The sequence below is a fragment of the Sus scrofa genome, chromosome 8, assembly GCF_054392235.1.
Source record: "Sus scrofa isolate SSC_HxYL_T2T_F1_AM1 chromosome 8, Sscrofa_HxYL_maternal_Yorkshire_Landrace_v2.0, whole genome shotgun sequence".
NCBI lineage: Eukaryota > Metazoa > Chordata > Mammalia > Artiodactyla > Suidae > Sus > Sus scrofa.
This window is the reverse complement of record NC_139390.1, coordinates 61235711-61255192: the sequence shown is the minus strand read 5'-3', so window position 1 is coordinate 61255192 and position 19482 is coordinate 61235711. Positions and strand designations below refer to the sequence as shown.

Sequence of the window (19482 nt, the reverse complement as noted above, 5' to 3'; positions counted from 1 at the left end):
GCCTGGCAACCGAGCTACGCCTGAGCAGGGAGTCCAGTCTCTTGTTCTCCGCTCTTCCTCTCCGCGGGCGGTGGGAGACGCAGGGGCGCGGCGGTCTTCCTGCTGCTTCTGAGGACCTTGGAGCCAGGAGTCCCCGCCAGGGGCTGCACAACGGCGGCGGTTGCGGGGCGAGGAGCAACGCCATGCAGGTGGGGTCGCGGCCTTCAGCGACCCTGGGGCACCCTAAAGAGGTGCCGGCTGGGCCCGAGGCTGAGCAAGGTGGAGGGGGTGGCCTTTAGAGGTTCGGTTCTCACATTTGTTTTGGATAAGAGCTAATTTTTGTGCGTCCCTGTCAGGATTGAAGAGAAATTCAGATCAACTCTAGGACAACACCTGTTTTTCAACACTCGAGATTTCGGTTTGTCGCTGGAGGAATTTTGGGGTTGCATTTCTCACCTGAAATTTTTACTGCCGCTCTGATTCTGACTTAAGAAATAGACTGTCAACATTAGCCCAAGTGTAATCCACTTTAAGTATCCTGCCCCACCACATTTTAAGAAAGATCAGAGAGGAAACCCTAATTGTTGCACTTGTTTTGAGAAAGACCAACTGTCCCTGGGGTTTTTCTTTTCTTTTCTATTTCCTTTTCTTCTCCCTCCTTCCTTCCTGCCTTCTCAGGGCCACACCCAGAGCATAGGAAAGTTCCCAGGCTAGGGGTTGAGTCAGAGCTGCAGCTGGCAGCCTAAACCATAGCCACAGCAATGGGGGATCTGAGCCACATCTGCGACCTACACCACAGCTCAGGCAACACAGGATCCTTAACCCACTGAGCAAGGCCAGGGATTGAACCAGCATCCTCATGGATACTACTTGGGCTCTGAACCAAAGTACTACTGCTGAACCACAACAGGCGCTTTCAAGGCGTTTCTCTCACTTGATCACAAAACCTGTTAGATTTCTATTAATTCCTAAGAAAGCTGCTCCTATGTTACAAGGTGCCTTATTAATCAGAAACCTGTGTTTTGGGAGTTCCCTTGACAGCTCGGTGGTTTACAAACCCGACTAGGATCCACAAGGTTGCAGGTTCCATTGCCTTGAGCTGTGGTGTAGACTGCAGACGAGGCTCTGATCCCAATGGCTGTGGTGTAGGCCAGCAGCTGTACCTCTGATTCGACTCCTAGGCTGCGATCTTCTGTATACCGAGGGTGTGGCCCTACAAAGCAAAAAAAAAAAAAAAAAAAAGCCTGTGCTTTTCTTTTTTTATCAGAGTAAAATTCTCACTTTCCAACTTCAGAAACAGCTTCTTCCCACTGGCTCCCCAAAATCAAAACCACTGTGATTTTTCTTGTTTTACATATTTAATTTTGGTAATCATGTGTGGTGTATAATTTGCTAGACTAGTTTGAACATAAATTACGTGTAATTTTTAAGGGGTATTTCTTTTGTCTTAATAATAGATTCCTAGCAAGTACATTTTGTTCACTATGTTAAAACATTGCAAATTTGTCTTGATTTGCATCTGCTCTTCAAGAAATAGGCTGAAATGTAATTGAGAGTGAAGGCAACATCACATTCATCTTTGTTCATTTATTTATTCGTTGATTTATTCAACAGCCAGTTATGCGGTGCTTATGTGTAGATATGGACTTGTTCTAAAAGAGGGAGTTCTTTGGAGAATAAGAGGGAGTCAGATGTAACTATTTATGTATGATAAATGCATAATACTTTTATCAAATAGATTGTGGTTTCTATTTCTATTACAGTTTCATAGATAATTTCTAAAAGTGAAGGGAAAATGAGAATATAGAGCATTTACTGTTAAATCCCACTGCAGCTAACTCCTAGATCAGTTAAGGAGAGCAGCCAGAGAGGTATGAATAAAACCCTAAGTACCTGACGTCATGAATATGAAGAAAGTTTTTCTAACAAGAAAATAATGACAAGCTCTCTCCAGATTCTGCTTACGAGCTCAAATACAAATGTATTTATCCATTGAAAATAATGTGGAGCTCATAGGTGACTTAGAGAAGTTTTGAAAGAAGTATTGGTGGTAGAAGCCAACTCTGGAGTAGGTTGAAGAGTGAATGGTTGGTAAATGTGATTATAGCATATATAGACAATTAGACAATATAAGCAATTACTAAAAGCTTGACTAGAAAGAAGAGAGAGAGAGTGGTAGGGGATGTGAAATGCAGGGAGGGTTTTTTAAAAAGTGACTGTTGTGTTTTCTGAAAATAATGGATTAGGATTTTTGGACCAACTCTCCTGCTGAACACAAGTAAAAATGCTGGCTAGACTGTAAAACATATCTCCTTGAAAGTGTCACAGATAACATGATATTAAACTATGAGACCAAAATCAAAGGGAAAGTGGAAAACCAGGTGAATGCATTTCCAGAGCTGTAAAGTCACTTTTACCCCAAGGGTGTCTTATCAATCTGCTTTTTGGTCCTGGGTATAATCACAGGGTGAGGAGGAACCGAAGGATATGGTAAAACCTATTACCAAGAAGCTGTGGCTCAAGACAGTTCTCACAACCTGAGACATATTTCTGGGTGATACAGCAAACTTCCAACTGTTAAGTTGTTATCAATTAGTTATATACTGTAGTGCTTGTAAATGCCTGGAAAAAATAACACATCCTCTGTTGAGGAAGACATCTTTTTCTTAGGCCTTAAAGAATTCCTGCAGGTAAGGTCTCAAGGACATCAACAGAAAACGGTCAGAAGTAACCAAACGCACAAGGGAACAGGGACACTGTGAGTATGAACCAACAAAAACAGACTTGCAGAGACTTGAGTTATTGGAATGATCAGGAGCAGGTTATAAAACAGTTGTGCTTATTATGTTTAAAAAACAAAAGACCAAATTGAAATCATCTTCAGGCGGTAGGAAAATATAAAAAAGTAACAAAATTTTGATGAAGACATTACTATATAATACAGTGAATAATTTTGAGCCATTTCATGTATGATTGCATCAAAAAGAATAAAATACTTAGGAATAAGTGTAATCCAGGAGACAAAAGACCTATACACTGAAAACTATAAAACATTGCTGAAGGAAATTAAAGAAGACATAAATAAATAGAAAAATATCCCTTGTTCATGGATTGGAAGACTTAATAGTGTTAAAATATCAATCCTTCCTAAACAAATTTACATACTCAGTGTAATCCCTATCAAAATCCCAATGACATTTTCTTGTAAAAATGGAAAAGCTCATTATAAAATTCATATGAAATCTTGTGACCAAGTAGTCAAAACAGTCTTGAGAAAGATGAACAAGGTTGAAGGACCCACACTTTCTGATTTCAGAAAGTATTACAAAACTGCTGTAATCAAAACAATGTGGTACCAACAGATAAACAGACCTGCAACCAACGGGTTAGAATAGAGCCCCAGGAGTTCTTGCTCTGGTGCAACAGGATTTGTGACATCTTGGGAGTGCTGAGACGCAGGTTCGATCCCCAGCCTGGCATGGTGATTAAGGATCGGGTGTTGCTGCAGCTGCAGCTTATGACCTGACTGTGGCTCAGATCTTATTCCTGGCCAAGGAACTCCATATGCTGTGGGGCGGCCAAAACTGATGATTTAAAAAAAAAAATAGCCCCCAAAGAAACCCTCACATTATGGTCCAGTGATTACAACAAGGGTGCCAAGACCATTCAAGTGAAAGGATAGTCTCTTTGACATATGGCATTAGGATAACTGGATATTCACATGCAAAAGAATGGAGTTGAGGAGTTCCCGTTGTGACGCAGTGGTTAACGAATCTGACTAGGAACCATGAGGTTGCAGGTTCGATCCCTGCCCTTGCTCAGTGGGTTAACGATCCGGCGTTGCCGTGAGCTGTGGTGTAGGTTGCAGACTCGGCTCGGATCCTGCATTGCTGTGCTCTGGCCTAGGCTGGCAACTACAGCGCCGATTAGACCCCTAGCCTGGGAACCTCCATATGCCGAGGGAGCAGCCCAAGAAATGGCAAAAACGACAGAAAAAAAAAAAAAAAAAGAATGGAGTTGAACTCATAACGCCTATTATAAAGAAAAATTTACTGAAAAAGAATCAAAGACATAAATGTAAGAACTATATTCTCTTGATTAGAAGCATTATGGTTCCCATCCATAGTTAAGGAGGGGGGATTATGCAGGATGTGACTATCCTGAGGTGGAGGTCATTCAAGGCTGTCTTAGGCTTTTTTTTGTTTTTGTTTTTTTTGTTTTTTTAGGGCCGCACCTGCAGCATATGGAAGTTCCCAGGCTTCCATATGGGTCAAATCAGAGCTGCAGCTGCTGGCCTACACCACAGCAACACGGGATCTAGCCGCACCTTCGACCTTACCCAGCTCGTGGCAACACGGGATCCCCAACCCCCTGAGCGAGGCCAGGGATTGAACCTGCATCCTCATGGATACTAGTTGGGTTTGCAACCTGTTGAGCCACAACGGGAACTCCTGTCTTATGGTTTGTTTGCTCTAGCGTTTAGGTATATATACTTAAGTTCTTCCTTTCTCCAAAAACCTCAGAGAAAATGGACAGTGGGATAGAAAGTCAACAGTTAATATATGACAGACAACTTGAGGAAGAGTAGCAAATAAAACATCAAAGCCTAAGTAACAAGGAAAACATGGTTACATTTCAAAGAAAGAATTATAGTCAGAAAGAAATTAAACAATGAAAAGACTCCTAACGTCTTCTAAGATTGAATTTGTGAGTAAGAGTTCCATGAAATTATATAGCTGAAAAGAAGCAAGTTTACCTGGAGGTCTTGGAGCCTATGTAGAAAAAGAAAACAGTGTTTTGGGTGACATGAACTGGTTTGGCCTATTATAGTCTTCGGAGAAAATTTCCCGTGATTTATAGTTTTCTTCATTAATGTTTGATGTATGTATTTTAAATTTGTTTTTTATTGGATATCTCAGTATAGCTTTGAGGGTGAAGGGTTTTTGCTCTTATCAAATTATGTAGTTGCATTAGTACTGGGTAATAGGGAAAAAGTTGGCCACTTTGTTCTATTAAACTAATTATCTAGTATATCTGTAGAGTTCATGAATAATTACATGGCTGGAAATGCTATATATCATTTTTTACACATACATAGTAAAATGCACCATCATGCTAATAGATTTTCTATTTTTTAATATAGGATCCAAATGAAGATACAGAATGGAATGAAATTTTAAGAGATTTTGGCATTCTTCCTCCAAAAGAAGAGCCCAAAGATGAAGTTGAAGAAATGGTTTTACATTTACAGAAGGAAGCAATGGGTATAGTTGTGCATTTGGTGGGCTGGGTGAAGGGAATAATACAATTATGATAGTGATCATGTATTTCATAACCTTAGAAGGAGAGAGAATATTAGAAATAATTTGGTGTAAATCTCACCCATGCTTTTAAAATTAGGATGCCAACACCTAAAATTCCTTAATTCGTGTGATAAAAATTGCATGCTAGTTAATATCAGAGCTGAAATGCCCTAGTATCTAACCTAGTGAGTTTTTTTTCTCTATTATATTTCTTTACCTTGTGATTCCCTTCTATTTTGATCATTCTATAGGATATATTATTTATCAAGATTTCCAGGGACTTGGGGAAATCTGAATTTATGAAACCTAATTGATTTTCACATCTACTTTTATTTTATTTTATTATTATTATTATTTTTATTTATTTATTTTTTTTTTGCTTTTTAGGGCTGCACCCATGGCATATGGAAGTTCCCAGCCTAGGGGTCAAATCGGAGCTACAGTGGCTGGCCTAGACCATAGCAACAGCAATGCAGGATCCAAGCAACATCTGTCACCTACACCATAGCTCCCGGGAATGCTGGATCCTTAACCCCACTGAGCAAAGCCAGGGATCAAACCTGTGTCCTAATGGATGCCAGTCAGATTTGTTTCTGCTGTGCCATGACAGGAACTCCTATTTTATTTTATTTTATTTTATTTTGCTTTTTAGGGCTGCACCTATTGCATATGGAGGTTCCCAGGCTAGGGGTCGAATCGGAGCTGTAACTGCTAGCCTACACCACAACAACGCAGGATCCGAGCTGCATTTGTGACCTACACCACAGCTCAGAGCTGCATCTTCAACTTACACCACAGCTCATGGCAACACAGGATCCTTAACACACTGAGCGAGCACAGGAATCAAACCCACATCCTCATGGAAACTAGTCAGATTCGTTTCTACTGCACCACAACAGGAACTCCTTCACATCTGCTATTAAATGTAGCCTGGTAGTTCTGTGAATAACACTTGAAACAAATATGAAGCAGTCAGCCACAATATAGTTTTACGTGTTGGAAAAACTGCAACCTAAAGATATTTTTGATCTCCATTTATCTAATATATTATTTTTTCTAGACATGTGACTATAAAGTAAAATTGGCTTTGCAATAACTCAATTGTCTATAATTTATTTTGTGTTAGTTAAACCATATGAAAAGATGACTCTTGAACAGTTGAAGGAAGTTGAAGATGAATTTGATGATGAAGATATGAGAGCTATTGAAATATATAGGTACTGTGATTCATTTGGATAATTTATGAGTTTTTGAATGAGTTATTGTAAGAATGAAACTAAGAAAAAGCTCTATTTTTGTCTATAGTCTATACTTTAAAAAGAACGAAACTGGAGTTCCCTCCACGGCACAGTGTAATAAGGATCTGACTGCCATGGCTCTGGTTGCTGCAGAGGTTCAAGCTTGATCCCCCACCCAGCACAGTTGGTTAAAGGATCCGGTGATGCCACAGCTGTGGTGTAGGTCACAGCTGTGGTGTAGGTTACAGCTGTGGCTTACATTCAGTCCCTGGCCCAGGAATTTGCATATGTTATGGGTACATCCTTAAAAAAACCCAAAACTATTTTAAAGTAACATTTTAAAAGCCTCTTTAGGTAAGATGGATTTTTTTCTGATCTTTTTTGCCATTGCTTAAATAAAAAACTATTCAATGATATACAGTAGAACTTCGTCAAGTTACATATGAGTAAAATGGAAAATATCAAGAGAAGGCCAATAAAAAAGGGCCATGATTTTCCTTCTAGTGTGATGTCTGTCAAGGGTTTCTGTCATTTAATGAATAATTAATTACCAGTCATAAATTTTTCAGAAATTAGAACAAGTGTATAGATTTCCCAGCTTATCTGATACCAAAACCAAAGAAATTAAAAAAACAGAATGCTACAGAAAAAATCTCTAATGAATGTAGGTACAAAAATTTTTATCCAAATCTTAGCAAATTAACCAGCAATTAAAAAATAATAATAATACATTCTGAACAGGAATCCATGGTTGTTTTAACATGGAAAGTATCAGCGAATTGGATTAGAAGCCACAATACTCTGTTAGCAATGAACACATCTAAAACTCAGCTCTCGTTTCATAATACCATTCTCCAATCACAGGAACCAGTGTTTCTTAGAGAACTGCTTTATTCCACAGTGTGAGTTGAGAAAGAACAGTATGAGTCTGGGATATTTTGTGATAACAGAAAGCTAAGGAAAGCTAAAAAAAAATTTTTAAGGTATAAGATCCAAACTAAAAAGATCTCACAATGGCCAGAGTTGGAACAAATTGAACAACAAAATTAATTATTACAAAATAAATAATAAAATGATTATTCTTGAGTCCATAGTGGTATAGATAAGTAAGTGAATACATGAACAAATTCAGAGAAAGTAATACTTCTTCCTCACTGACAAATTCCAATTAATACATGTCAATGGAATAGGAAAATAAAAGAATCACCATCAGAACACTGCAGTAACACTTGCACACTCATGGGCAAGATCTGCTGATAGATTCTAAAATGAATGGGTTAAAGTTTAAATAGAAACAGAATGTTTGTGTAATCTCAAAGTATCTCCCCCAAATATCTAATTGTAAAAGAGGAAATAGGTTTACAGTGTAAACTTTTGGAAGATCCCATCTTGGGGACATGACCAAGATTAACATCATCAGTAATACATGTTGACATCAAGTCACTCCTGATGGAATGTGCTGAGGAGGACACATCAGCTCTGTGGTATCCTTCTCAATAATGCATTGCATCAATCTAATCATAAGAATACATCAGAGAAACCCAAATTTGAAGGATTTTTCCCAAATCAACTATCCAAGTTGACACCAGGAAAAATGGCATGCTAGAAAGCTCCAGGAAGGAGTTCCTTATGGCACTTCAGGTTAAGGATCCAACATTGTCATTGCAGCAGTTCAGGTCATTGATGTGGCACAGGTTTGATCCTTGACGCAGGAACTTCCACATAACATGAGTGTGGGGAAAAAAAAAAAAAAAAAAAAAAACGAAACTCCAGGAACTCATCTCTCCACAAAGGTAACAATTGCACTGGCAGAAACTGTCTGAAGTAATAGCATTGGAACTCTGGAGTCTGTTTGAACCCTTGTAGCTTCCAGGATAAAGCTTGGCTGGAAAATTCAGTTAGTATTGGTTGATTTCAGTTCTCATTGTAGTAATAGCTATCCATCCCTCATTGTCAGCCCCATGGCAGGCAGCTGTTTTAACAGCAACATGTTTCTGGCACAGTTTGCTGGAGTCAGGGTAGGCAATAAGGATTTTGTCCTCAAACATCAAGGCTCTGTGTTCTGATTGCAGATTGCTGCTTCTGAATGCAGAGGTACAGGCACAGAGACTGGCAGCCATTGTGTCAACCTTCACTGGTTCAGGTGGCTTCCAGAGGATTTTAAGGAGCCACAACTTTTTTTTGGTTTGGGAGCTTTTTTTTTTTTTTTTCGACGTTCAAAAACAACCATATATATATGGGGGAATTTAGAAATTTGTGGGCAGGACGAAGGCTCAGAAACGAGCTGAAAAGACCATATATTTTCACCTCAAGCTGATTCCTGGCATAGACACATCCAATTAAAACAAAAATAGGGAATAAGAAGAATCAGATTTCTAGAGTTAACAATTGAATTGAATATTCAGTTTTCATCAACAACAAAAATCACAAAGAATAAAAGAAACAGTATAGTATGCCCCTTTCAAAAGAACAAAATAATCGATACAAAATATTTGTGAGGAAGCCAAAGTGTCAGACTTACTAGACAAAGATTTTAAGACAAAGTTACTCAGAAAGCTAAAGGAAGACATGGATGAAGACAGGATGACATCATATGAACAAAATAAGAATGGCAGTGATGAGTTTATTCTACTTGAAGTCTATAATTACTATCTATATCTATAATTACTATCTAGTAATTATAGAATGAGTTTATTCTACTTGAAGTCTATAATTACTATCTATATCTATAATTACTATCTAGTAATTATAGAAAAGGAACTAAAATGGTATTCTGAAACTAAAAAGTACAATAGTTGAATTGAAACATACACTACAGGGTTTCAAAAGCAGATTTGAACCAGCAGAAGAAAGAGAAAACTTGAAGATAGAACAATTGAAGGCATTGAGTCTGAGTAACAGAAAGAAAAAAGAATGAGGAAAAGTGAATGGAGCCCAATTGGCCTTTGTGGTACACTGTTAGGTGCAGTAGCATGTATAGTATGGGAATCCCAGGAGAAGAAAAGAGAAAGGGGCAGAAGGAATGTTTGTAGAAATAATGGCTGAAAACTTCCCAAATTTGAAAGTCATAAATCTATAAATCCAAGGTGCTCAATAGACTTCAAGTAGAATAAACTCAGAAACTCACACAAAGACACATCCCTTAGAAGATTATCAGCAATTTCTCATCATAAATCTTGGGGACCAAAAGAAAAGACTATTAACCAAGGAGTTCCTGCTGTGGTGAAATGAGATTGGTGATGTCTTGAGAGCCCTGGATGCAGGTTCAATCCCTGGCCCAGCACAGTGAGTTAAGGATCCAAGTTGTTATAGCTATAGCTAGGGTCACAACTGAAGCTCAGATATGATCCCTGGCATGGAACTCCATATGCTGCAGGTAGCCAAAAATGAAAACAAATAAACAAAAACCAAGTTATCAACCAAGAATAACATTTGGCAAACCTATACTACAAGGATGGAGGAGAAATTAAGACATTCCTAGATAAAATCTGAGTTTGTTGGGAGTTCCCATTGGTCTCAGTGGGTTAGGAACCCGACTAGTGACCATGAGGTTGAGGGTTTAATCCCTGGTCTCACTCAGTGGGTTAAGGAGCCAGCATTGTCACAAGCTGAGGTGTAGTTGCAGATGTGACTTGGATCCATTGTTGCCATGACTGTGGTGTAGGCTGGCAGCCACAGCACTGATTCTACACCTAGCCTGGGAACTTACATATGCCGTGGGTGTGGCCCTAAAAAGAAAAAAAATATTAGTTTGTTACTAGAATTGCCCTAAAAATTAACTAAAGGAGTCCTTCAGGCTGAAATTAAAGGGCAATAGGCAATAATTCAAAACCATATGAAGAATAAATAACATTGGTTAAAGTAACTATATAGGTAAATATAAAAGCCAATATTACTCTACTCTTGGTTATTAACTCCTTTTTTCTATATGATTTAAAAGGCAAATTCATAAAACAATGATAAATCAATGTTACTCAGTCTGTAACAATGTCGTCTGTAACAATAACAATATAAAAAGCGATGGGTGGAAATCTCTAGGAGCAGAGGGTTTGTGTGCTGTTGAAGCTAAATTGGTATTATTCACAGTAGGTTATTATGAGGCAGTAATTTTAATCCTTAAGGTAATCACTAAGAGAAAAGTAAAAGAATACAGAAAAGGGAAGAAAAAGGAAATCAAAACGGTATATCACAAAAATCAACCAGAGGACAAAAATATAAAAAGAAACAATGATGTGAGAATTGAGGAACAAAAAACATATAAGAAATAGAAAAAAAGAAAATGGATAAATGGCAGAAGTTCTTCCTTTTCAGTAATTACTTTGTTATGTCAATCCCAGCCTGTTGATAATGATGCTATTGGCTAGCAATACCTGAGGTGCTCACCTGGGCCTGAATTACTCATCTTTGTGGCTGGACTGGTTCTTGTGGGTTTTTTTGTTTGTCTGTTCATCTTTTTGTCTTTTTAGGGCCACTCCTGTGGCATATGGAGGTTCCCAGGCTAGGGGTCTAATGAGAGTTATAGCCACTGGCCTATGCCACAGCCACAGCAATGCCAGATCCAAGCCACATCTGTGACCTACACAACAGCTCACGGCAACGCCAGATCCTTAATCCACTGAGCAAGGCCAGGGATTGAACCCACAACCTCATGGTTCCCAGTCGGATTCGTTAACCACTGAGCCATGACGGGAACTCCGGTTCTTGTGGTTCTTCCTGTGATTATAGGATGAACTTCAACAAGAAACCATCAGGATACTTTGAGGAACAAGATTTATTCCTCACAAATCCTGAAGAAAACATGGCAAGCCTGAGGACCACTCAGCCAGGTCTCAGAGTAAGGGTTTGGGGGACCTGGGTCTGTGCCTTTACTAGAGTCCTTTGATGGGGTATCTAGGTTTCACAGGTTCACTCTTAATTGGCTTATTTAGAGCATGGGATCTGGAATTAGGGCACAGGGGTCGTTGAAGTGGTCAGATATGTAGGTTACCCAGGGCTTTCTGAAAGAACAGCCTGCATGGGTAGAGGCAGCCTAATTCCTTATCTGGCTGTTTTGCTGGTAGCTGTGTCATCAGCTGGCAATATGGTTTTCAAGATGGATGCCTTTTGAAATGGATGCCTTGGTAATCAGAAGCTTAATGTCAAGCACATGCAAATGGATTTTAACTTAATCCAATTAATCTCCAATTAAAGGCAGAAATCAGCAGAATGAATAAAAAGAAACACATCCAGATCCTGGGAACCAAGCCATCTTGAGAAAGAACAAAATTGTAAGACCAATTTTTCCTGATTTCAAACTTATTATAAAGCAACAGTGATCAAAACAATGCTGTAGTGGAATAAGGATAGACATACAGACCAGAGGGATAGACTAGAGAGACCAGAAAGAAACCCTCTCATAAGTAAGAACATGACTTTCAACAAGGGTGACAAAAACTTTCCATGGGGAAAAGGACAATCTTTTCAACCAGTGGTGCTAGAAAAACTGGATATCCACGTGCAGAAGAATAAATTGGGACTCCCACCTCACATCATATACCAAGGTTAACTCAAAATTGATCAAAGACCCAAATGTAAGAACTAAAACTATAAAACTCTTCAAACAAAACATGGGGGAAATGTCTATGACATTGGATTTGGGAGTGATTTCTTGGATGTGACACCAACAACACAGGTAACAAGAGGAAAAAATAGATAAATTGAACTTCATCGAAATTTAAAACATTTGTGCATCAAAGGACACTATAAAGAAAATGAAAAGACCATCCGCAGAATGGGAGAAAATACTTGCAAATTATATACATGATAAGGTATTACTAACCAAAATATAAAAGAACTCAAAATTCAACACCAGAAAATCAAATAACCAAATTAAAAAACATGCAAAGGACTTGAACAGACATTTCCCAAAGGAGGTATACAAATGGAAAATAAGCACATGAAAAAATGCTTAATATGGAGGAGTTCCCATCATGATGCAGTGGAAACGAATCTGACTAGGAACCACAACGTTGCAGGTTTGATCCCTGGCCTCTCTCAGTAGGTTAAGGATCCTGTGTTGCCATGAGCTGTGGTGTAGGTCACAGATGTGGCTCGAATCCTGTGTTGCTATGGCTGTGGCATAGGCTGGCAGCTCCAATTGGACCCCTAGCCTGGGAACCTCCATACCTCCATATGCCGTGGGTTTGGCACTAAAAAGCAAAAAACAAACAAACAAACAAACAAAAAAAACTTAATATCATGAGTCATTAGGGAAATGCAAATAAAAGCCAGAGTGAAATTCCACCTCACTCCCACTAAGGTGGCTATAATAAAGAAGCCAGAAAAGTCCTGAGAAACAAAAACCAAGCAGGAGGCATAACTCTTCCAGACTTCAAGCAATATTACAAAGCCACAGTCATCAAGACAGTGTGGTACTGGTACCGAAACAGACATACAGACCAATGGAATAGAATAGAGAACCCAGAAATAAACCCTGACACCTATGGTCAATTAATCTTTGACAAAGGAGGAAAGAACATAAAATGGGAAAAAGAAAGTCTATTCAGCAAGAATTGCTGGGAAAATTGGACACATGCAAATCAGTGAAACTAGAACACATCCTCACACTATGCACAAAAATAAACTCAAAATGGCTGAAAGGGAGTTCCCATCATGGCTCAGTGGTTAATGAATCCGACTAGGAACTATGACGTTGCAGGTTTGATCCCTGGCCTTGCTCAGTGCTATGAGCTATGGTGTAGGTCGCAGACGTGGCTCGGATCCCACGTTGCTGTGGCTCTGGCATAGGCCGGTGGTTACAGTTCCGATTAGACCCCTAGCCTGGGAACCTCCATGTGCCGCAGGTGTGGCCTAGAAAAGACAAAAAAAAAAAAAAATGACTGAGAGACTTAAATATAAGACAAGACCCCATCAAACTCCTAGAAGAGAACCTAGGCAAAACATTCTCTGACATCAACCTCATGAATATTTTCTCAGGTCATTCTCCCAAGGCTACAGAAGTAAGAGCAAAAATAAACCAATGGGACCTAATCAAACTGACAAGCTTTTGCACAGCAAAGGAAACCAAAAAGAAAACAAAAAGACAACTTACAGAATGGGAGGAAATAGTTTCAAATGATGCAACCGACAAGGGCTTAATCTCTAGAATATAGAAGCAACTTATACAACTCAACAGCAAAAAAGCCAACCACCCAATGGAAAAATGGGCAAAAGACCTAACAGACTGTTCTCCAAGGAAGATGTACAGATGGCCAACAAGTACTTGAAAAAATGCTCTACATCGCTGATTATTAGAGAAATGCAAGTCAAAACTACCATGAGATACCACCTCACACCAGTCAGAATGGCCATCATTAACAAGTCCACAAATAACAAGTGCTGGAGGGGATGTGGAGAAAAGGTGGGAATGTAAGTTGGTATAGCCACTATGGAGAACAGTATGGAGGTACCTTAGAAATCTATACATAGAACTACCATATGACCCAGCAGTCCTACTCTTGAGCATATATCCAGACAAAACTTTTCTTAAAAAAGACACATGCACCCGGATGTTCATTGCAGCACTATTCACAATAGCCAAGACATGGAAACAACCCACATGTCCATCGACAGATGATTGGATTCAGAAGATGTGGTATATATACGCAATGGAATACTACTCAGCCATAAAAAGAATGACATGATGCCATTTGCAGCAACATGGATGGAACTAGAGACTCTCATACTGAGTGAAATGAGTCAGAAAGAGAAAGACGAATACCGTATGATATCACATAACTGGAATCTAATATAAAACACAAATGAACGTTTCCACAGAAAAGAAAATCATAGACTTGGAGAATAGACTTGTGGCTGCCCAGGGGGAGAGAGAGGGAGTGGGAGGGATCAGGAGCTTGGGGTTAATGGATGCAAACTATTGCTCTTGGAATGGATGTACAATGAGATCCTGCTGTGTAGCATTGAGAACAATGTCTAGATACTTACATTGCAACACAACAGTGGGAGGAAAAAGTATGTATACATGTATGTGTAACTTGGTCCCCATGCTATACAGTGGAAAAAAAATTTTTTTAATTAAAAAAAAAGGGAAAAGAAAGCTAAAATTCAAGAAAAAAAAAAGAAGCCATAAAAGTAACAAAAGTGTTTGTAAGCAGGTGGGAAATTTGGAACCAGTATACATTGCTGGCAGAAATGTAAGATGGAATTAACTCAGATGATAAACACAGAATTACCATGATCCAGCAATTCCACTCCCAGAAGTATACACCCTAGACAACTGAAAACACAGAACATGTACATGAATGTTCATAGCAGCAGCATCCACAACAGCCAAAGAGTACAAAGAAACTGGTGTATAGATAAACAAATGTATCATATTCATCCAATGGAGTATTATTTAGCCCTGTAAAGGAATGATGAGCTAACATGTGCTGCGGCAGGACTGAACTTTGCAAATATTATGCTAATCAAAAGAAGCCAGTGACAAAAGTCACTTTTTGTGTAATTCCTTTTATACGAAATGTTCAGAAGAGAAAATTTTTAAGAGATGGAAAGGGCCTTGGATGGGGGACTAGGCAGTAACTAACTACAGATGGATATGGGGTGTTTTTGGGGACAGTAAAACATTCTGGAAGTAGAGGGTGGTGATGGATGTGCAACTTGGTGACAACTTTAAATATCACTGAATTATATACTTTAATAGTTGAATCATATTGTTCATGAATTACATTAAAATTTAAAACTAAAGATTGTGAAACTCTCATATGATCACTCTGGGAAATAGTTTAGCAATTTCTTCTACAGTTACATTTGCATTTAACATTAACCCATTAATTACATTCCTGGATATTTGAGAGAACTGAAAGTATATGTCACTACAAAGACCTGGACATAAATAAATGTTCCTAATAGCCAGAAACTGGAAACAACCCAAAAATCCATTAATACCTCTTAAATCTCATTTAATACACACATTCTTTTCCATCTCTTTTTCCCCTAGAAATTTCCTTGTGGGAGGAAACTAGATTGCTTGTCCAGACCTTCCCACCACCTGAATTTAGCTTAGTATATTATCATGAAATCAATTCACACAAGAAATCTAAATTTTTAGCAATAATGCTAGGTAATTATTTTGACTGACCAGCTTAAGAACTGTGAGTCTATTATTTCCTGTACTAGCCTTGTCTGATTGTGATAGTTGGATTATATTACCAATAAATATAACAATGTCATGTGTAGAAAATTAGTATGCTTTTCCATCCTTATAAAAATATAGGAATTATCTGTGCCTTGAAAAGCAGAAAAAAATCAGCCATACACAAATTTTAGGAAGCAGGCTGTCTTCTCATTTATGCTTTCTCTCTCTTAATGAGTCAATTTTAGAAATTATTTTTATTAAAAAATCATTTTAAAAATGATGTGTCTGGCTTCTTTAATTCAGTATAATGTATTTTTAATTTCACCAAAGTTATTGTATCAGTTGTCTGCTTACTTTCTTACAGAGTAGTAATCCATTTCATGAATACAATTTGTTTATTCATTCACCTTATATTCATTCATCCTATTAATGGACTGATCAAAGCTTAAACTGAGAAATTAAATGCTTTACAAACTCAGTGGAAAGATGAAGGAAGAGGCTTCAGACTGTGCTACCAGGAGTGACTCCCAGAACATGGCAAAGCTGGTGTGCCGGGAACAGCTTTCTCTGCTGCCATCCAGACACTGGGGAATCTGGAAGTAGTGTTCCAGTCTTGCCCTAGCATCAGACTGCTCTGGGGTCAGGAAACCACTGGAACAGCTGTTATCTCTAGGAACCTATCTCCTTAGCAAAGCAGGGGAGGAAATATTTGCAAAAGACATGTCTGAGCTGGACTGTTATCTGAAATACACAAAATTCTAAAAATTCAACAAGAAAAGAAACAGCATGATTTTAAAAATGGGCTAAAGATCTTAACAGACACCTCACCAAAGAAGACATACAGATGACAAATAAGCATAAGAAAGGATGCTCCGCATCTGTGTCATCAGGAAACCACAAATTAAAACAGTGAGAGGTCACTACACATCAGTTAGAATGACCAAAATTTGGAGGTTCCCACTGTGGCTCAGTGGTAACAAACCTGACTAGTATCCATGAGGATGCAGGTTCAATCCTTGGCCTCACTCAATGGGTTAAGGATCAGGTGTGGTCGTAAGCTGTGGCCACAGCTTGGATCCTGTGTTTCTGTGGCTGTGGTGTAGGCCAGCGGCTGCAGCTCTGATTTGACCCTTAGCCTGGGAACCTCCATATGCTGTGGGTGTGACCCTAAAAAATGAAATAAAAAATGAAAAAGTAAGAATGACCAAAATCTGGAACACTGATAATAACAACTGCTGGAGGGCCCTGGATTATCAGGAGCTCTCATTCACTGCTGGAGGGAATGCAAAATGATGCGGTCACTTTGGAAGACAGTTTGCCAGGTTTTTTCTTTATAAAACTAAGCATACTCTTAGCACAGGATCCAACTCTCAAGCTCCTTGATATTTACACAAAGGAGCTGAAAGCACATCGACACAAAAACCTGCACACAGATGTTCACAGCAGCTTCACTCATAACTGCCAAAAGTTGGAAGCAAGCAAGATATCCCCAGTAAGTGAATGATAAACTATGGTACCTCCAGATAATGCAATGTTATTCAGTGCCAAGAATACATGAGCTATCAAGCCATGGAAAGACACGGAGAAACTTACATGCATATTACTAAGTGAAATAAGCCAGTCTGAGGATCTACATGCTGTATGATCCCAACCATATGAAAAGGCAAAACTGCAGAGACAGTAAAAAGACCAGGGTGGGCAGGGGAGGGTATGAAGAGGGAGTCCACAGAGGATTTTCACTGCAGCAAAAATATTCTGTATCGTGCCATAACGATGGATGTATGTCATCATACATTTGTCCAAACCCAGGAATGAGCTCACAGACTTCAGATGGTCTGATCATCAGTGTAGGTTCCTCAGTTATAACAAATACATCACTCTGGTGGGGAAAGTTGATAATGGAGGAGGTGTATTAAAAATATATACCTTGCACTCGGTTTTGTCTGTGAGTCTGTTTCTGTTCTGTAGATAGGTTCATCTGTGCCATATTTTATTTATTTATTTATTTATTTATTTATTTAGATTTTTAGGGCTGCACCCATGGCATATGGAAGTTCCCAGGCTAGGGGTCGAATCAGCGCTACAGCCACTGGCCTACACCACAGCCACAGCAATGCAGGATCAGAGCTGTATCTTTGACCTACACCACAGCTCATGCAATGTTGGATCCTTAACTTACTGAGTGAGGCCAGGGACTGAACCCGCGTCCTCACAGATACTAGGCAGATTCTTTTCCACTGCGCCGTACAGGAACTTCATCTGTGCCATATTTTAGATTCCACACATGAGCGATATTATATGGTATTTGTTTTTCTCTTTCTGACTTACTTCATTTCGTATGAGAATCTCTAGTTCCATCCATGTTGCTGCAAATGGCATTATTTTGTTCTTTTTTATGGCTGAGTAATATTAGATTCAGTAACTTTTAAGATATTCGTAAATGCATCAGAAACCATCTGGAATTCAGGAATTCAAGAATTCAACAACTAAAAGTAAGAAGATTTTGAGAGAGTTTTTTTAAACAAAGCTTTAAAGTTCCTTATAGATGCATAACTAGATAACATTTAGTGAACGCGCATGTTTTGCCAGGCACCATCTTAAAAGAGTCACTGTTTACGTTTAATCCTGAGTAATCTCCTGCAAGTAGGTATTAGTATTGTTCATGTGGAGGAAACTGAAACTTGAAGAGATTAAACAATTTCTTGCCCAAGGGAGTTGCCATCATGGCTCAGATGTAACGAACCGACTAGTATCCATGAGGATGTGGGCTCAATCCCTGGCCATGCTCAGTGGGTTAAGGATCTGGTGTTGCCCTGAGCTGTGGTGTAGGTCGCAGATGCGGCTCCAATCCAGTGTGGCTGTGGCTGTGGTGTAGGCTAGCTGCTGTAGCTCTGATTTGAGCCCTCTCCTGGGAACTTCCATGTGCCACATGAGTGGCCCTAAGAAAAAGCAAAATAATAATAATAATAATAATAACTTGCCCAAGTGCATGCTACTAGTTAGTGGGAGCTGGCATTTAAACCCAGTATAGCCTGACCTTATAGTCTGTGCTCGTAATCCCTCTTCTCTACCACCTCCCAACCTACAATAAATTTATAACAGGTAATTACACATATTCACAAAGGCTTTGAACTGAAAATCGGCTTAGCCTGAGAGTTAAGAGCATGTAAGTTGGGATAATAATAGTACTAACTTCATAAAGTTTTTGCAAGGATTAAATTAGCTAATGCACTTAAAATAGTGCATACCAACATAATAAGCACTCATTATTATTACTATTATTATTATTATGTATACTCTCCCTTCATAAGTATTTAAGCTGTATATGAGAATTTGTTGGCTCAAAGCCTAAACTCTCTATAGCTATGATTTAGTCTTAAATAAAAATAAATTTAAATCAATAGCTAACTTATACTTTGTAATAACCATGATAAAGCAAATCCCCATATAAAAAGAGAAATTGGCAAATTGGCATGATAAGCCAATTAATAACAAGCCATTAATCAGTATTCTATTATTCTTTAAACCTTTTGATATGTACTAGCATTACATTCATTGCTCTAAATTATTAATGTACATAGAATGGACTAAAGAATACAATAATATTCTTTGTAATTTAATTTCATTGTTTTAATTAGAGAGAAGCGATTACAGGAATGGAAAGCTCTTAAGAAAAAACAAAAATTTGGGGAATTAAGAGAAATTTCTGGAACTCAGTATGTGGATGAAGTCACAAATGCAGAAAAAGATGTGTGGGTTATAATCCATCTGTACAGGTCAAGGTAATTATCATAGCTTTTTGCAAAAGGCTAATATAGTAATGCTT

General features: G+C 38.6%; 1 protein-coding gene across 1 annotated transcript in view; it reads left to right on the top strand.

The window, feature by feature from the left end:
* The first annotated feature begins 43 nt into the window (after positions 1–43).
* Positions 44–19482, top strand: part of PDCL2 (phosducin like 2) — a 32248-nt gene continuing 12809 nt past the window's right edge. Inside the window, exons 1-4 of the mRNA XM_005666708.4 lie at positions 44–230; positions 5123–5243; positions 6409–6499; positions 19295–19438. Coding sequence (XP_005666765.1) covers positions 183–230; positions 5123–5243; positions 6409–6499; positions 19295–19438 — 404 coding nt within the window. The 5' untranslated portion in view covers positions 44–182. The remainder of the gene's footprint in view (positions 231–5122; positions 5244–6408; positions 6500–19294; positions 19439–19482) is intronic.